Source organism: Ciconia boyciana, chromosome 4 (genome assembly GCF_034638445.1).
Source record: "Ciconia boyciana chromosome 4, ASM3463844v1, whole genome shotgun sequence".
Classification (NCBI taxonomy): domain Eukaryota; kingdom Metazoa; phylum Chordata; class Aves; order Ciconiiformes; family Ciconiidae; genus Ciconia; species Ciconia boyciana.
The window spans coordinates 69,726,958-69,744,527 of record NC_132937.1 but is presented as its reverse complement, the minus strand read 5'-3'; the positions used below and the strand labels follow the sequence as shown (position 1 = coordinate 69,744,527).

Sequence of the window (17,570 nt, the reverse complement as noted above, 5' to 3'; positions counted from 1 at the left end):
AAGAGGAACCGAGGCCACGGTCATTGGCTGGCCCGGGGAGGGCTGGAAGAATTGCCCAGGTCCCTCAAGAAGGAAACCCTGCCAGCTCCCCGCCCCAGGGCCAGGTTTCCCCTCCCAGCTCACCTCTGCTGCTGCGAGCGCGCCTCCTGGCTGCCCCGGCTGCCTGAAGCTGGCAGGGCCGGGGAAAATCCTCCGACGGCTCTGGGGTCGGGCACCGAGAGCTGCAGTGAACGACTGCCCGAGCACGACACCAGCACCAACAATGGCCTTGCACACCACTGCAAACCTCGCGACCTCGCTCAGCTGGAGTGCTGCCACGAGCCGGCTGGGTGAGACTCGGCGCCCGGATATGAGCAGCAAGGGGCGCGTGGTCACAATCCATTGCTCGGGGACACATCATATTCCATCGCTAGGTGACATCACCGTCCATCGCTAGGGGACACGACAGTGGGTGATCCTCGCCCATGGCGCTCGCCCTGGCAGCGCTGCAGCCCCAGCACGCGTGTCTGGGGTTACCGCAACGCCACTGCCCACTCCTAATGGGCAGCGCTAATCAGTGGAAGGGGAACGTGCAGGGCCTCGTTAATCACTCACCCTCAAAGAAGAAACTGCAACAAGGACTGATAAAAGGGGAACATCCCACCCTAGAAGGCGCTGAAGACTGGAGGAGCGCCGAAGAAATAGGAAGTCAAGAAAGAAACCCGCAGTAACTAGGGGAAGGGTAAAGGCGGCAGGGGGAGATCACGACCACCGCCTCAATTAAAGACCAAAGAAGGCTGCCCCCCCGCTTCCCGCAAGCATGCGCAGAATATTAAAGTAGCGCTGTAGCTCTAAGTTGCAATGGGAGAGGTGTAGACCAATGGAAAACGGCTTTGTGTGGTTACTTATGCGTACGTATAACGCGACCGCATAAATCTTGTACCGAACTCTGTGATAGCGGTGTGGAATGACCACCTAGCACCCATCTCTGCACAGACATGAAATGAAATGCCTCTGCCCTCTGTGTGTATTGGCGCCTTGCACACCGCGTAAACGACCTCACGCTTGTGGCATAACAGTTTTGGCGACCCAGACGGGACTGCACTGACAGCCCGGCCCGCTTCGTCTTGCTGCATCTGACGGGGAGAAGACTCCTTCAGCTCCCGTCCTCCAGTCGGGCGGTAATCGACACAACGGTGCAACGCCACTGAAAAGAGGAGTCTCAACCACTCCTGAGGCCGGAAAGAGAGAAGAATAAATAGGGGCACGCGCAGGGGCTCGGGGGCTTCTTCTACACCGAACACCCCCGTTGGCAGGACCAATGCTGGACCCAGGCCTGGCGATATTTCTACCTAAATCTCTTTCTCTCTTTCCCTCTTTCTCTTTCTCTCCCCCTTTCCTCTCAGGGTTTGTTAACAAAAGGCCTACCTTACTTACAGCAAAGCCGCACAGCTCAGGTCGATATAATCGTGCGACTGCCAACAGCTCTAGAAGAATATTGTTCGTATAGAAGTTTCTCGTTCTTAGTAAAGTCGATGTTTGCTTATGGACCTTGAGTGTTGTTTCACCTTAATCCGCACTGAGGAGACTTGCGAATCTGAGTCGCTCCCGAGTGGGGTTGAGAGGGGTCTGGCAGGCAGACGCTGGCTCTGCTGCGTGGCTACCCTTATCGTCCTCGTGACCCTTAGGCGTAAACCGTTGACCAAGTCTGAGACTAGGACTGGATCCAGCTGCACCTAGACTCCTCTCTGGGAAGGAGTTTAGAAAGGAAGGAGATCCTTTCTGAACCTCGTGACTCAACGGGAGGGCCACCTCTTCTCCCTTAGCCACACGCCACGCTCACGTCCTTAACGTGACATATTCGGCATCACGATTTTACTTCCCCCTCCCCACAGGTGGGACGTGACATATTAATTTGGCAGCACAGGCAGGATCCCCTCACTGTTGGGAGGCCCTAAGGGATACCCATGCTCCACCCGGTGAGTACGGGCAGGGAGAGCTGCAAAGAGAGCCCTCAGCAATAAGCCGGGAGAGGTCCGAGCAGTGGCAAGCCATGGCTGCCCGGGAGATGCTGGCGCTTGACTGCTCCCCAGTTACTGAAAAACTGAGAGAGCATAAGGCATGCCCTTCCCCACCAGGAATGGCGTGGGCCCATACTAGTTGGCATGATCCAAGAGCTGTGGCGGACAGAATTACGACCCTTAGGAAAGAACAAAAGGTACGGCCAGGAAAGGGAAAGGCCGCAGCGTGTGCTGTGTTAGCAGCAGCGCTAGTGGCAGGCCAGAAGGAAAGGCACCAAATTGAGCAAGCCGATGACAAAATGGCAAAACCTTTGCAAGAACAAGTAAGAATCCTGCAGAGCCAGCTAACTGCTGCACGGAGCACCACTCAGCGACTCCACGCGGCTCTGTCAGATGCGTTGGACCGAGAAAAGATTTTGCGGCCCGAACTAGAGGAAGGGAAACAAGGATCTCCCGATCGAATAGATTTTGATTCTGTCCCGGGTAGCGAACCGGGATTCACAAGTTTGGCGCAGTCAGCCGAGAAACAGAATCCTGGGTCCTTCTACGCGACTAAAGAACTGGAGAGTAGTCGCAAAATATTTTACCTCGAGAACGAGGAAGCAGTAATGAGGCCTTTAATGAGGACCGAAACCACCACCGGCCGGGGTGGAGGAGTCTCACTAGTGAGTACCCGGACGGTGCCACGCTCGGCAACCGAAATGCCGAAAAGCCAAGAAAAATACACCAGGCTCGCTCAGGAAACGGAGACGGAGTACGTATGGAGAATGGCACGGACCGGTGGCGATGGAGTTTTGCTGTGGGAAGATGAGGCCCAGGGGTACTGGGGGCCAGGGGTTTACCTGACTACGGACGATCCGCGGGAGCCGTGGTCGTTGACTCAGCGAGCTGCCTATTGGGCAGGGAGTTTAGGCCCCTTGGAAAGGGGGATCCAGCATGTATCGAGACCCCGACTATAAACCATTTAACCGAAAGTCTGCAGAAAGCTGCTTGCCTTCAATTAATGCACGATAGGCGTCTAGTCCCTCAACAGCCTTCCCCGATGCAGTTAATTGTTAATCCTGGTAGAATGACTCCCCTGATTCGAGGCTTGCCCGAATCCTTGAAATTATATGCCGTACAACTACAAGACCGTTTGTGGGACGCATTAACCCCACAAGGGTTGCACCCCATCTTTCAAAAAGGCAAGAGGATGATCTGAAGGACTCCAGGGCAGTCATCCTCGCTGCTGCCCCTGGGGAAAGTATGGACCGAGTCCTCTTGGTAGCCATTTCTGGCCACATGAGAAACCAGCGCGGGTGGGGATAGCAACGCCAACTACACTGTTAGAAATACCAAGGCTACTTCTGTAGTTTTCATACTTTTATTGTATTATTTGATCACCAGAGCTGGACTAATGATGACAGTCTCCCGGTCCCCTTGGAGGCTGGCAGGTGCCCCAGCTGCTGGCCCGGCCCTGGTTTCGCCAGCTCCTGGGGCACCCTCCTACTGTTGCTGGCGGGGTGGCCTCTTGTTTGGAGGTGAAGCGGCCTCAGGGCTGCCAGCCCTCCTCTTCGGGGCTCGCCGCGGCCCCCCAGGGGAGCGTTCGCTGCCCTGGCTGGGACTGGAGGGCCCGGGCACAGCCTCCTCTGGGTCCTCCTGCATCTCTTCTGGCTCCCCATAGGCAGGAACAGGGGCAGAGAGAGGGCTGCCAGGACTCCCACGAAGGGCAGCCGATGAGGTGCTGGGGAGCTCTTCTGCCCCAGATCTGTCAGGGCTGCTGCAGGGGGCTGGGCTGGAGGCAGGAGACCCCCCTCGGGAGACAGCGGGGCCAGGGGCAGCTGCGGGGCTGCCCTCCCGCTCCTCGGCAGCACGGGCGTCCTCCAGGCCCATGCGACGTCGGGCCTCCCTGCTGCACCGCTCCACGATGATGCCAACGAGCTCGCGCACAAAGCTCCTCACGTGCGGGCCCAGCGCAGCCTGCAGCATCCGGAACAGCATGTCCTCGTCCAGCCCAAAGAGCTGCAGGCTGGACAGGACGAGCCTCTGGGCTGCTGCTGTTGCCCAGCGGTCACCCCCGACGATCAGCCGCAGCTCCTGGCGCAGCCAGAGCATCACGGGCCGGAGGAGAGCTCGGTCCTCTCGCAAGAGGAACGCCCAGACGTGGGGATGGAGGCCGCCCACAGGAGCCCTGGGCACCAGCCCCGCAGCTGATGGCTGGGATGCTGCAGGGCGATGGAGATTGTGGGCGGCTGGCTGTCCGGGATCTCCTCCTCTCAGCTGGACCACGGCTGATGGTGCTGCAGGCGGTGGGATGACATGTTCCTGGAAGTCATCGTCCCCCCGCACCGAGTGCACGATGGAGGTCACCCTCCTCTTGCAGAGGGGCACTCGGGCTTGCTCTCAGCCCACCGCAGGATGCAGGCGTAACAGAACTGGTGGAGGCACGGCATCACGTAGCTGGCCTCCTCCCAGCTGTCCAGGCATATCGGACAGCGGTCGTCCAGCTCCGCGGCCATGCTCTCCACTCGCTGCGGTGGGCTGGGCGGAGCTGGCGATGTCGAGCTGCTCCCTCTCTGTGGCGCTGCAGCAGCGGGTGTCGCGCTAGAAGAGGAACCGAGGCCACGGTCATTGGCTGGCCCGGGGAGGGCTGGAAGAATTGCCCAGGTCCCTCAAGAAGGAAACCCTGCCAGCTCCCCGCCCCAGGGCCAGGTTTCCCCTCCCAGCTCACCTCTGCTGCTGCGAGCGCGCCTCCTGGCTGCCCCGGCTGCCTGAAGCTGGCAGGGCCGGGGAAAATCCTCCGACGGCTCTGGGGTCGGGCACCGAGAGCTGCAGTGAACGACTGCCCGAGCACGACACCAGCACCAACAATGGCCTTGCACACCACTGCAAACCTCGCGACCTCGCTCAGCTGGAGTGCTGCCACGAGCCGGCTGGGTGAGACTCGGCGCCCGGATATGAGCAGCAAGGGGCGCGTGGTCACAATCCATTGCTCGGGGACACATCATATTCCATCGCTAGGTGACATCACCGTCCATCGCTAGGGGACACGACAGTGGGTGATCCTCGCCCATGGCGCTCGCCCTGGCAGCGCTGCAGCCCCAGCACGCGTGTCTGGGGTTACCGCAACGCCACTGCCCACTCCATCGCCCCACCTCTTGTCTTGTGCTCGGCATGGGTGTTTCACACCAAGTCACCGAGGGGCCTCGGCCCTGTCTTCCCAGGGCCCTGTCAGGTGGCTCCGGCTGGGGCAGACGTCTCCAGGCACACGCGGCCAGAGGGTTCATTGGATAACGCCTCGTGCCTCCCTGGGAGGCTGCAGGACAAAGTCCCCACAGCCCAGCCCTGCTGGCGAGCCCTCTGGGCTCCTCTGCTTCCTCCCGCAGATGGTCACAGGCAGCACTCGTGTTGCTCTCAGGGATTTTCTCCTATTTTCTCTCCTATCCAGGGTGGGTAGCGGGTAGGTGTCACCCCTCTGCTCAGCACCCATCACGTCTCATCTGGGCACTACATCCTGTTTGGGGTTCCAGACAGGAGATACATTGACAAACCAGAGTGACTCAGGGAACTGGGACTGACGTGCTCACCGTGAGAGGAGCATCTGTGGGGCTGGGGCTGGTTCAGCATGCAGTAGAGAAGGGTTTGGAGCACCTCGCAGCACATCCCGCTGTCGATGGGGATGGGATCAAGGGGATGGGGACAGGCTCTTCCCAGTGGTGCCTGGCAGGAGAGCAAGAGACAGTGACATCAGCTGAAAGTAGAGAGGTTCAGCATGGCTAGAAGGGGAAAAAAATGAGAATAATTAAGTACTGTAGCAGGAGCCAGAGAGGCTGTGGGATCTCTGTCCTTGGAGGTTTTCAAAGTCTGGCTGGACAAAGCTCTGAGCACCAGGGTTTGAATCCATTCTTGACCCCACTCCAAGTAGAATTTTGGACTAGAAACTACCCACGTCCCTGCAAACTACAATGCTTCTGTAGTCTCTGTGACCTAGGAGTTATTATTATTTTACATATGGCTTTATGTGGACAGAGTAGCTACACATACAAGTGAATTCCTGATGAATCCAGAGGGCTCACACTCTCCAGCTGTCAGGTTACGCATATACTAGGAAAGCAATGTACGGCAGCAGCTACATTACTCCACAGCAGATGGCCTGTACAAGCTATGAACACTGTGACAAAAGCCTCAGAGCATAGCATATTGTTCTCTTTTATCTGGCCGTCAGGATTAAAAGCAAAGTGTTGGGAAGTGCATGCTCAGAATCAAGTAATGCATAAATCCACAGTCAGGTCTCCATAGAAGGATTGATTTTGGTGTCTAATTCCTCACACCATGCTGCAAAAGAGTAGTCTGTGTGTGGGGCAGTAGAATTGAGGCCAAATTTGTTTAAATTAGTTTTAACTGCATTTTTATTAAATATTTTCAGATAACCATGATGATGACTGTAATATGATTAATGACTCATAGAAAAATAAACTGATCTAATTTATTCACAGTAGGCCCAGTTGGACCTGTAGGATTTGATTCATTATTTTTCAGATAAACATTATTCTTGGAATCAATGCTCCAGATTAATTGTTGCCAATTTCTGATGTCATTTCCCTGTGAGCTTTTCATAGTGCACTCAGCAATCCATTCTGCAACTGCTCAGTCCACCCCTGAAGTTGGGAAGACACTGTGACATTGTCAAATCGCAGAAATAGCAATAGGCTTCCCTGGCTGACTGTATTATTTGCCATTCTAACATCTCATGCAATAATTGGCCTTGCTTTGGAAATATTCAGATGTCTGGCCTTTCCATAGCAGCTCTGCAGAACTACAGAAGGCCAATATGCAGCTTCCGGCTTCCATTTGTGCTTGTTATTACAGCACAGGCAGGGACAAAGACAGGACAGAAGCTCAAACAAAGCCTAAATATTAAAATAGTTGGCAAAGAGTCTGCACTCTGAAACACTGTAAAATCCCCCTACAGCAACAACAGCCCTTCCTGCTAACAGACCCAGCCATCAGATAACTGTCAGAGACACACACTGGCAATTGTCAAACCCAAATCATATTTATTCCCTTCCCTTTCAACTGTCTAGCACTCCAAAGAAACCAGTGATTAAATAATGAAAGTTTTCACGGATAAAAAGATTTGTGCATTTCCAAATAAACTCTCTTGAAGCATACAGAATTCAATACCTTCCTCTGCTCACTGACAAGTAGTCTTTATGCATACACAGAGTTACAGAGTTTAATTCCAATGCCCAGTCAATAGCCTCTTCCAGGCACTGACACTGACGGGCTAAGCTTCCAGAGTCAGTAGCCTGTTACAAGCCTGGAAGATGACCTCTGCTTTAAAATGCTTTGCACAACATGCAGTATGCAGCCTGGTATTCAACTGCAAGCTCCCACATGGCCTTCCTTGGCAAACCTCATATCCTAGAGTAGCAAAATGACACCGATATGACTGCAAGAGAGCCTATAAACAAACAAACAAAAATATGTACGAAGGGGTTAGATTCTAACTGCAGGCACAGTGCTGGCATGAAGCTGAACTCTCAGAAGCAATGCTCTAGAAATAGCTCCAAGAGGTCGCATGCCTTGCAGCCACTCCCTGAATTGAGACTCCTCTCCCCACCCCTTGTCCCTTGCTTCCTTAATAAATGGGGTAAAATGAATTCACAGTGATTTTAAATTAGGAAGTTAATGTACTTAGTATAGTTACTGCACGTAAATCTCTGTATGGGGGAGGGCGGAAAATCAAAGGTTGTTACTGAAGGAGAAAATTTATGATATGTTTAAGGAAAATTTGCAGATTAGAGTCAGATGAGAAATCTTTTGTGGGTTTCCCCATGCCTGGTACTGATTTTACAGATGAGAAATATCCTCTAGATATTCCTAATACAATTACTACACCCACATAATCAGTGTAATAAATATATAAGCCTGTCAAGATGATAGTCTAATGCACTTGCCACGCTGTTATTTTATAGTGAATTCCCAGTATTCTTGGCAGCTGTTTGAGTGCCAATCAAGCTAAAAGGTTAACAACAAAAAAGCAATCGCTCTCAAAATAAAAGACCCCAAGTGTGAATTCCTACTTAAAATAAATTTCAGTCCCCTTTTACCACTAAAGGCTGGGTTTAATTTTGATCTCATACTAACTTTATGTTAGTGTGTATGAACTACAGGTGCTTCTGGGCAGACTCCAGTGCTAGCATCCATAGTGTCCAAGTGCTGATGGAAACTCTAATGGGAATTTCCATGGTTCTGGGTGTGGTGCTGAAAATGCACACAATTATTTCCCTCATCCAAGGGAGTACCACTGCTTTGGAGTGGGATTTCTCCAAGTCTGAAGGCTCCAGTCCCTTTTGATGACTTTTTTCAGACCTTGAGGCATGCAGACATGAGAGGTCACTGATAAAGCCAACAAAAAGTAACATCCAGACCCTTCTTCTGCCTGCAGCTGGTAGTGGCTGAAATGGTGACAACTACCTTGCTGCAAGTTACCGCTGCTCCCATGGTCACTGCTTAATACCTCATGGTCTAGTAAGGTGATTAACCTGAGCAGCTGCTCTTTACTATCATGACAAACACAGTGTGAAGCTGCTTCAGTGTTGTCTTGCACAATAAATGAGAATGACTGTGGAAGGCTGGTAGCAGTTTCATACCTCAAGTAAACCTCCAAATTATTCCTGCAGTGAAAGAAATAATGCTGCCAACAGGAGACAGATAAAGCTCCTGAGTGCATGCAGAATTAGATTAAGGGTGAATTAATTTACACTGTATCAATTACTGCAAAATGGAATCTGAGTACCAGTTCACCTACTCCAGAGACATGCTTGCAGCTGGTTCAGCCTTCCCGGAAGGTGCACTGGCATTCTCTGCTAATACGTGTTACAGAGAAAGTGCACGGGAGCTCTGCATAAAGGCATGTGGAACGGAGACCAGTCAACTCAATGGAAAATCTCACCCTAACAGAAAAATAAACACTACATCCTGGGACACCTCACACTAATTCATGTGCATTTAATGTCAACAGCCAGTGGAAAATGCCTGCTTGCGAAATATTTTTCTGGGATAGGTCACTTGTGAAAGGTGTAAATGCTGCCTTTCATTAAGGGTAAGGAGGGAGCTCTTCATGTTACCGCCTGCCAGTCACTCTGCTACTTTCCCTCACCTCTCCATCACCAGTGTGTGCTCCATTTGATCCAAAGCCTCTCCAGACTGCGCTGCCCTTCTGGAGTCCTTCTACACACCTACCTAAGCAACAGTTCTTCCTAACCACCATCACAAGCTCCAAATCTTGCCTCTTCCTCCCATATCTCTGCTGCTGCTCATCTACTGGTATCCAGCCTCACAGGCATCCACCTGGAGTACTGCCCTCTGCATATCTCCCCCCGGCTCAGCATAGCCGATACAAGCTGCTTTCTCCACCTTCAGGGCCTTGTGCAGGCCATGCTACTGTCCCTGTTGCTTCTCACTCGGTTTTGAAAAGTCAGCACTCGCCTCCAAAAGGTCTGAAACATAACTTCTGCTATGAATGTGCTGCTTTCTTGCATGCACCATTTCATTCATTGCTTCCTTAGATTGCCAGTTCTTTGGGGTGAGAACAACCCTCAAATTCTGTATCTGCCATCGGTCCTAATATCTGGGTAGGACTTGTAAAAATTGTGGCAACACTAATAATAATTGGCAGACTTAATAACATGCAGGTATCTAAGACAGTGGGATGTCCCAGGCAACAGGATGTAGGCACTTACTGCAAGTTAGTGCAGAGACTGAATGCACTGACTGAGGACGAACACTGACTGATGCAAGTATTTGTCTCGATGTTTGCCAGAGAAACGGCAGAGCCTTTTACCAAGAGGAACTAGACAAACTGTAGTAACATGCAATAGGGATTTTTTTGGTAGTTGAAGAAGTGAAACACACATAATCTGAGGTGAAAACACACAGGCATGTGCACAGCCCTGGACAATGCTGTCTTGTCTAAGGGTCCATAACAGTCTGGGTCCTTGAAGCCAGGAGCGTGCTCACAGCTTTGAACTGGTATGTGTAGTGAGAAGATTCACTCAGTGGTGAGATCTTATCCTAAGATGTTTGACTCTCTAACCAGGGTCTTAGCCTTAGGCCTCTGCCTGATGGACTTCACACAGCGTGAGGCTTGAAGGTGTTACTTTTCCAGGTTGTCAGGCATGTTATCCTGTTGCTCAACCTTTTTTTTTGCTTAGCTTCTTCCTCTTTTTTCTCTCTATGATACAGTTGTTCTCATTCTCAAGGCTGTACTTCTTCCTGACTGCTGACTACTAGTGAATTTTTTATAGCCTTGGGGATGCTCTTTTAGCCCACACCCACGTTTTCAAGACCTTTGGTGTTACCTTATACTTGAATTGCACATCCTAACACAAGACACCATTACAAAGCTTTTTTTCACAAAGTTCTCACAAGTCAACAAGCACGATAGACCCCGGTCCTCTGGCCTCACAAAGTTTGCATAAGGACTGTGGTCTGTTACCAAAGACAGCAAAACTGCTTTTACAGGGCCACCAGCAGCTGAGAGAATCAGGTCCTTGCACATTCACTGTACATAAGCAGGCTTGCATCACACCTGTTTACTGGCTCAGCTGTCAGATTCTCCTTCTGTTAAATGTAACATTACCAAGAGAGACCTAGGAGGTCACAGACTCCAGCTGCTAGCTACTGTGGGCTCCACAGCATGTATACGCACTCTAATGAACTACCAGCAAGATCCTAACCTTTGGATAACTCTTTCAGTCAGAAAGGGAACAGCACTGACTCATGTCCCTATCTCTGTGTGGTTTAAATGTGCACATCTTTCCAGCTTCCAGAAGCACCAGGGTTACATAAGGAAACTGGCCACAGGGAAAAGTGTACCGGAAGCATAAATACTTTCCAGTTATCTTCCGTACCACATTTTGGTTTCATTGTGTTTTCTTCCCCCTCTGCAAGAGCCAGCTGTAATTAATAGCTTTGCCTAGTAACTTGTAAGACATGAAAACATACACCTCCGTTTGGGAGACAGCAGTTACCATGGAATCATGGACAACCAAAAAGAACCGAGCAGGACAAAGCCATGGTGGTATGAAGTTGGAGTAACTGCACCAGGGAGATCAAGTTACTCGGGAATGAAAATCCAGGAGTTCTGAAAATCAAAAAGTAATCGCTGTACGCATTTGCCATCAAAATATCTTTCTAACTTTTGGGCTTCAGTTCACTTCTCTTTCAAATCAATATAAGTTTTTCTATTTGCATAGAAGAGGTTTGTGCACTCACTGAGTCAGCACACAAACTGTTGTAAATGAAATCAGTAAGTATGATAGTCCACTCTGAACACAGGGCAATTACCCAAAATACTTCAGACACAAAATAAGAAAAACCCAAGCACTGGCTGTCAAGGAGAAGCACTATGAAACTAAAAGATCAGAGTAGTCTGGAAAAAAAACCACCCTCAATTCTGCAACTGATGGGAAGCAGCCTGAAGAAAGACCTGGAGAGTCAAGCTCTGCCATAACTTATTTTATGGAGCTGAGCTATAGGAAACACCAAGAACTTATTCATTTAATTTAGGCCCCATACAGTGAGTCATCCTAAGTTCCTATACCACTCAGCAGGGAAAAAAAAAATCACAGCTTTCTCTTCTCATTCTATTTGCTCAAAGTTTAAATAAACAGTCAGGAAAAACTTCATCTTTAGCAGTTCACAGCCTTTGGAGTTGATTCCCAGTTATGCCGAGGCTTTTACAAGCCCTCACAGCAGAGCTAAACAGCCACCACTTAAATGAACCCTCGCCTCACCACAAATTGGGCAGAACTGTTTCATACTATAACCAGCAACCACAAAAATCAGAATGACTAGTTTACATTTAACATATTCTGAGCAGAAAAGAGTAGTGAAACTGACACAACCCTTCAGCACAAGGTACTTTCATTTGCATGTGAAGCTCAGCACTTACATATGCTGGACTGCTGAATGAAAAGTTTAAAAACATCCCTTTTATTTTATCTGCAAAGTACAGAATTAGATCTGGTATCAGGCAATAGTGAAAGTGAAGAAGCAGCATATTTTAAATTGTAACCACTCATGCAAAAAATAGCAAGCGACATTTTATCTCATGCCTTTTTTTTTTCTAATGGCTCTCCATGCAATGCAAGCAAGTTATTCTGTGCTGCCAAGAATACTGGATTCCTACTAGCAACAGTCAGCAGTTTCTTTTTGGTTGCGAAAGCCCTAAGAGGCTTTGGCTGTCTAGCAGCTGTGTGTCAGAGCCTGAGGTGGATGATGACAGAAGCAGCACCACCAGCTGTGTGTGCAACACATGTACACACATTCATACACTCTTGCAGGGAGAGGTGTCTCCCATTTTCCCTTTGTATTGCAATGCAGCCTGCTGGCCCCTGCTCCGCTGTGCTGCTGGTAAGAAATTGTTATGAAACCAAGCTTACTGTAATAATGAGTTAAAAGATGTTTTTTCTTACAAACATTACTTTGATGATCTGGCAGAGTAGAACTTCTCAAGGCATTACGCAATACTAAGAAATCTGGGGTTTAATTACATTACAGTATTAAGTTAGCCTAACATCAACATCCTCTTTTGCAGAAAGACAGACCTGGTTACAAAGAAAATGCACTAGGAGATCCCACACCTACTGATGGAAGAGGTTATATGGAGCTGGGGCAGGGGTCTCTTTTACCAGTATAGCTGGCTCAGCTTTAAAGGTTATTTGTAGCAGGGCTCTCTCTTCACTGCCTAAAGAGTACTAGGGGAAACAGAGGTTAATAACTCATCAAAGGTAAGCATTGACTATTGAAACCAGCACTGGAGGAACTGAGGCACTCTGTTGTCCCATCCACTGCACCAGTTTCTGTGGTTTGTATGCATGGGATCAAAGTGAGGTGGAAATGATAATGCAGAAAAGATGACACAGACTTTAAGAAAAAGAAACAACTTATAAACGTTAGTTATAAAGCTTGGAATGACTATGGCAGAGAACTACTCTAAACTTTTGCACTACGTGCATCGTAAGGCTTGTCACGATTTTGAAGAGACATTCGGTCTTCAAGAAGCTTGTCCTAGGTGTAACAATACAGTGTTATCAACTTCTTGCAGGAAAGTCCTTCACCATGCTGAACTGGACATTTGCTGCGGTGACCGGTAAGCTTCTTTCCTGAAGTGTCAGTTGAGGTCTGCGCATCAGTCAGTGCTAACGAACTGCACCCATGTGGAACGGGCCCGCTGTCTTATAGCATCGCTGCAGGGAGAGATTGGGAAGTGGGCAGACTTACTGTCCACTGCACATACATGGGCCGACAGAGCAATCTGCGCCTTTCTGCGTGCTGAGGCAAGGAGCTGGCTCACTCCGCGGCACAGCCACCTCACAACACACGTGCCAGCGAGGAGACGCTGAACAACCCCAGCTCCCAGCCACCGCGGACCCACCAGATGGACAGATGGGCGCACGGCCTCAACGACCCGACGCCACCCACAGCCACCCTGCAGGAGAAGGCTGCAGCCTTCAGGCCCTCCTGCCCCCATAAACAGGTAGGTATGTATTAATAAACTGTACCAATAACTTACAAGTGCTGTACACATGTTCCCACACGCAGCACTATTGCCCCCTCCGGCGTACCTCCCCCCTCAGACCCGCACAGCGCCACGCCCCCCGCCCGCCGCGCCTGCGCAGTGAGTCCGGAGCCCGCTGCGCGGCTCCCCGCGCCTGCGCATTACGGGAGCCTCAGGTGGCGCCACGGGAGCGAGGCGGCCGGGGCGCTGACGAGGCGGCGGCGGGCAGACCAGCGGGCGCCACCTAGCCGGGGCGGCCGCGCATGCGCACCCGCGCCTTCCCGTCTCGGCGGGCGGGAGAGGCGGGGCGAGCCCGCGCAGGCGCACGCCGCCTGCCCCGCCCCCTCCCGCCGAGCGGCGGCGCGCACCCGCCGTCCCCTCGTCCTCTCCTGCCGCCCCCCCCCGCCGTCCCCGGTGCGGTTGCTTTTCGCTCCCCCCGCCCTCGCCTGGTCCGCGGGGGTTGCGCTCTGCCTGCCGCCCTGCCGTGAGCGTGACTGGCGCCCCGGGGCCGCGCGGCACAGGGCGGGCCGTTGCTCCGCCTCCTCCGCCTCCCCCTCCTCCCCCTCCCCCTCCTCCTCCTCCTCCTCCTCTTCCTCCCTCTCCTCTTCCCCGCCTGTCCCGCTGCGCCGCGGGGGACGCGGGGGCTGGAGCGCGACCGCGACGGGCGGCCCGCAGCCGCCGCCATGCAGATCACACTGAAAACGCTGCAGCAGCAGACCTTCCGGATCGACATCGACCCCGAGGAGACGGTGCGGGCCCGCGTGGGGGCGGGAGGTGGTGGGAGGGCCGCGCTCCGTGCCCTCCCGGGCTCAGGCCTCGCTGCCCCTTCCCGAAGGAGAGAGCGCGGCCCGGGCCGGGGCCGTGGGGAGAGCCGAGGGGGCCCTTTCTCTCCCTCCGGGGCGAGATGGGGACGGGGAGGACGGAGCCCCCAGCGGGGGGAGGGGCGGGCAGCCTGTGTGGGCGCAGGGGTCGCCGGAGCCTCTGTGAGGGCCTGGGGCCGGGGTTGTGTGGGGGCGATGTGGTGACCGCCCGGGAGGAGTTGGGAGGGCGGGAGGGGGGAACGGGGCCGGGCAGGGGGGTGTGAGAGTTGTGAGCTCCGCCGTGGGGGAGAGGAGCGGGGCGCTTCAGCGTGGGGGCGGCGGGGGTGATGCGGACCCCTTTCCGGGGCGTGCGGGGGGTCGTGGGGTGACCCCTTTTCCTCGGCGTGCAGAAGGGGTCTCCTGCTGGGTGGGAGTGACTTTTCGTAGCTGGAGGAAAGGGACTGTTGTGGCCAGTCCCCCAGCGGATGGACTTTCCTCGTTGTTTTGGAGAGGAATGCCGGAAGGTGGAAGGGAGGATAGCTCGCGTTGTACTCTAGAGGAGAGGAGCAAGAGGACTATCAGAAGCTAAAGTTTTTCCTTTCGGGAATGTGCGTGCCCACACCCGTGGAGTAGTGGGTAATGGGGAAAAGTAGTAATCTCTGCTGTTTTATATAGGGAGTATTGGGAGTGGGTCATGACCTCTTGTGACGGGGGTAGTCCAGCAGAGGGAAAATGCGGTGCTTGTTCTGTACATATTCCTGCCTAGAAAGGACATGTCGGGAGAGTTGTAGGGCTATTCTCTGCAGGAGTGTGTACTGGAGAGGAGCTCGTGAGTGTTTGCTTTTAGATGCATCCCTATATGCTTAGGCAAGTGTATACTGTGTTTGATGAAAGTGGGTGATTGTGGGGGGGCTTTATTGTTTTGCCTACAGTGTGAGCTGCAGTGATTAATCTGCACTTATGAGGTGAGGGAGCGCATGTGAGATTCTGCTAAGCGCTATGGGGTGAATGTTGGCGTCTCCTGCAGTACAGGCGTTTGGGTGTGTGGTGAGGTTTATAGTAGAGTTAGTCTCCCTTACTGGCAGGTTGCAGTCACTATGTATCTCTGTACTTGTAAGACTGGGAGGGGGGAGAGGACGCGTTTTGGTTGCAGGTGAGTGTTTTCTGTTGGCCCATGGGAGTCTGCTGAAAAATCCTCAGGGAAATACAGCATTCTGAGATGAGAGGAAGGGCCTTAAGTGAGTTTGCAAGGTTGGAAGTTGCCTTGTCGCTTGCCTGAGAACGGGTGGTTGCCTCTGATAGCTGAGTCCAGATATTCTTGTGGCCTTCTCTTGAAAGATTTGGGGAGTTTAGAGTCTGAAGGTGTGCCTGCAGCAGCCTTTCACATGACATATAGGCAGTGAAACTCTGGAAACTATGGAACATTGCATCTGCTTTTATAAAGTCTGTTGGTTTACCCTCTTCCACTTCCATCTTAAGAAAAATAAAGGACGACAGTTAAAGTTGGACTAAGAGTTCATTTGGTTGAACAGTGTGGCAGAGGGAGATGGCAAATATCTAGCTGAAGCATATGTTAGAAACCTTCAAGGACTTAAAACATTATTCTTTACTTGTTGCTGAGAAAAGCTCTCTCTTCATCTTTTCTCCTGTTCTCTGTATTCGGTAAGGTCCTGGGAAGTAAAATCAGGGAGAGGACTGAAGGAATGTTGCCAGTCAAAACCGTCACCAGCTTATGAGACAGCAAAATGCATTAGCCAGAAGTTGGATTATGGGAAATTAGACTGTACTCTCTGTTTATAAATGTAGTTGCTACAGTAGCTCAGTAACTGAAACAAGAATGCTTCTTGTGAGCATAATACTTCAGGTTTTGGCTAGGAATGGGTGGTAAGATAGAGGAAATGTGGGTAGGATTTGAGGAGAACTTGTTTTAAACTGAGCAGGGTGAAGCCTTGGTCATACTAGCTGTAAAGGTGTGGAGGTGAAAAATGTATTTAAGTTTCCTTGGTCTACTTTTCAGAAAATTATGAAGAAATTCTTGTTGAAAGTGTTGTACATCGTAGAACTTACTGAAGGCTCAAAAGTGTTCTTCTCGTTATTTAGAAACCAAATCTATTAAAATTTAAAAAAGCTTTGAAATGTAATGTATTAAGCAAGTGTTTCACAAGTATATGTTTGAAAGTTCTCAGTCTGATTTTGAAAAATACTAATTTTAGCTAACTGCACTGGTTTCTTAGATAAATTTTCTAATGTCTTGAAACATGCGTTTGTTTTTCAGAGTTCATGAAACATTACTTTTACTCTTTACTACATGTGTGTGTTTCTCTGCTAGAGGTAGGCTTGTTTTCTTGGAGCTGTGCCTTATACTGTGACAAGGCCAAAAATTGTCTAGTTGTGATAGGCTCAGGAAACTTGTTGCTCTAATATTGGATTCTGGTTTTCTGAAATTAGTTTCTGGTTCTAGCAATTTCTCCCCTTATTCTCAATACAAAATTAATCTGAAGAGACTTGATGTTACAGTGCAAGTTAGTATTCTAACAAGAGTTTATGCTTGTAACTGAAAGCTGTCATTAATAGTAAGGAATATTTAAACAAACCTTCCAGTGAGAATTTGAAGCAACATACTTCATAATAACTAATTAGGCTTGTTCCAGCTTTTACATAAGCAACTGATTTTTTTTTTCCCCTGCTTAATCAGACAGTTGAATTTTAAAGTTCAAAACATGCTTTTAATAATGTGACTTCAGTTTTGGTTTAGTTATGTTTTAAAGCATTGGCCCACTGAGTATTTTGACTGAATAAAAATTAGACTTGAAGCATGGAGTATTCTTGTTTGTGGAAGTGCTGGATGAAGACTGTCAAGTATTTTGACTGACTAAAACAGTTGAAAAGATTTAGCCTCAGGCCCTATGATTTGAGAAGGCTTATTATCAAATGGAGAAATTTTTGCAGGCATGGCTGTTTTTGTTAAGTTTTGGGCAAAAAACCTCTGGAGTGCATGGGAATCAATGTTGTACTTGTCGTGCTCTGTAGAGGGGTGGATTTACCTGTTGTAATCATTCTAGTGTTCTGAGCAGGGCAGTTCAGTGCTTGAGCATTCAGACTTAACCAGGATAAATGAAAGCGTGCATTTATCTACACAAGCTGCTTCTTGTGTTTGTTGACTGTCTGTGAGAGAGTAAATACATTAAGTGTTGTGTTAGGAGCAAATAATAAGCCCTTTCT

At 50.5% G+C, this 17,570-nt stretch overlaps 1 protein-coding gene and 1 long non-coding RNA gene across 4 annotated transcripts in view; one reads left to right on the top strand and one right to left on the bottom strand.

The window, feature by feature from the left end:
* Positions 1-4,638: 4,638 nt before the first annotated feature.
* LOC140650642 (uncharacterized) lies at positions 4,639-13,620 on the bottom strand. The gene is made up of 3 exons (XR_012042108.1): positions 13,564-13,620; positions 13,109-13,237; positions 4,639-5,699 (listed from the first exon to the last, which is right to left on the bottom strand). It is a non-coding gene; the product is annotated as an uncharacterized lncRNA (long non-coding RNA).
* Positions 13,621-13,946: 326 nt separating this feature from the next.
* The window catches only part of RAD23B (RAD23 homolog B, nucleotide excision repair protein), a 45,620-nt gene continuing 41,996 nt past the window's right edge, over positions 13,947-17,570 (top strand). For all 3 annotated transcript variants that reach the window (XM_072859800.1, XM_072859801.1, XM_072859799.1), the window contains exon 1: positions 13,947-14,297. In XM_072859800.1, coding sequence (XP_072715901.1) covers positions 14,232-14,297 — 66 coding nt within the window. In that variant the 5' untranslated portion in view covers positions 13,947-14,231. The remainder of the gene's footprint in view (positions 14,298-17,570) is intronic.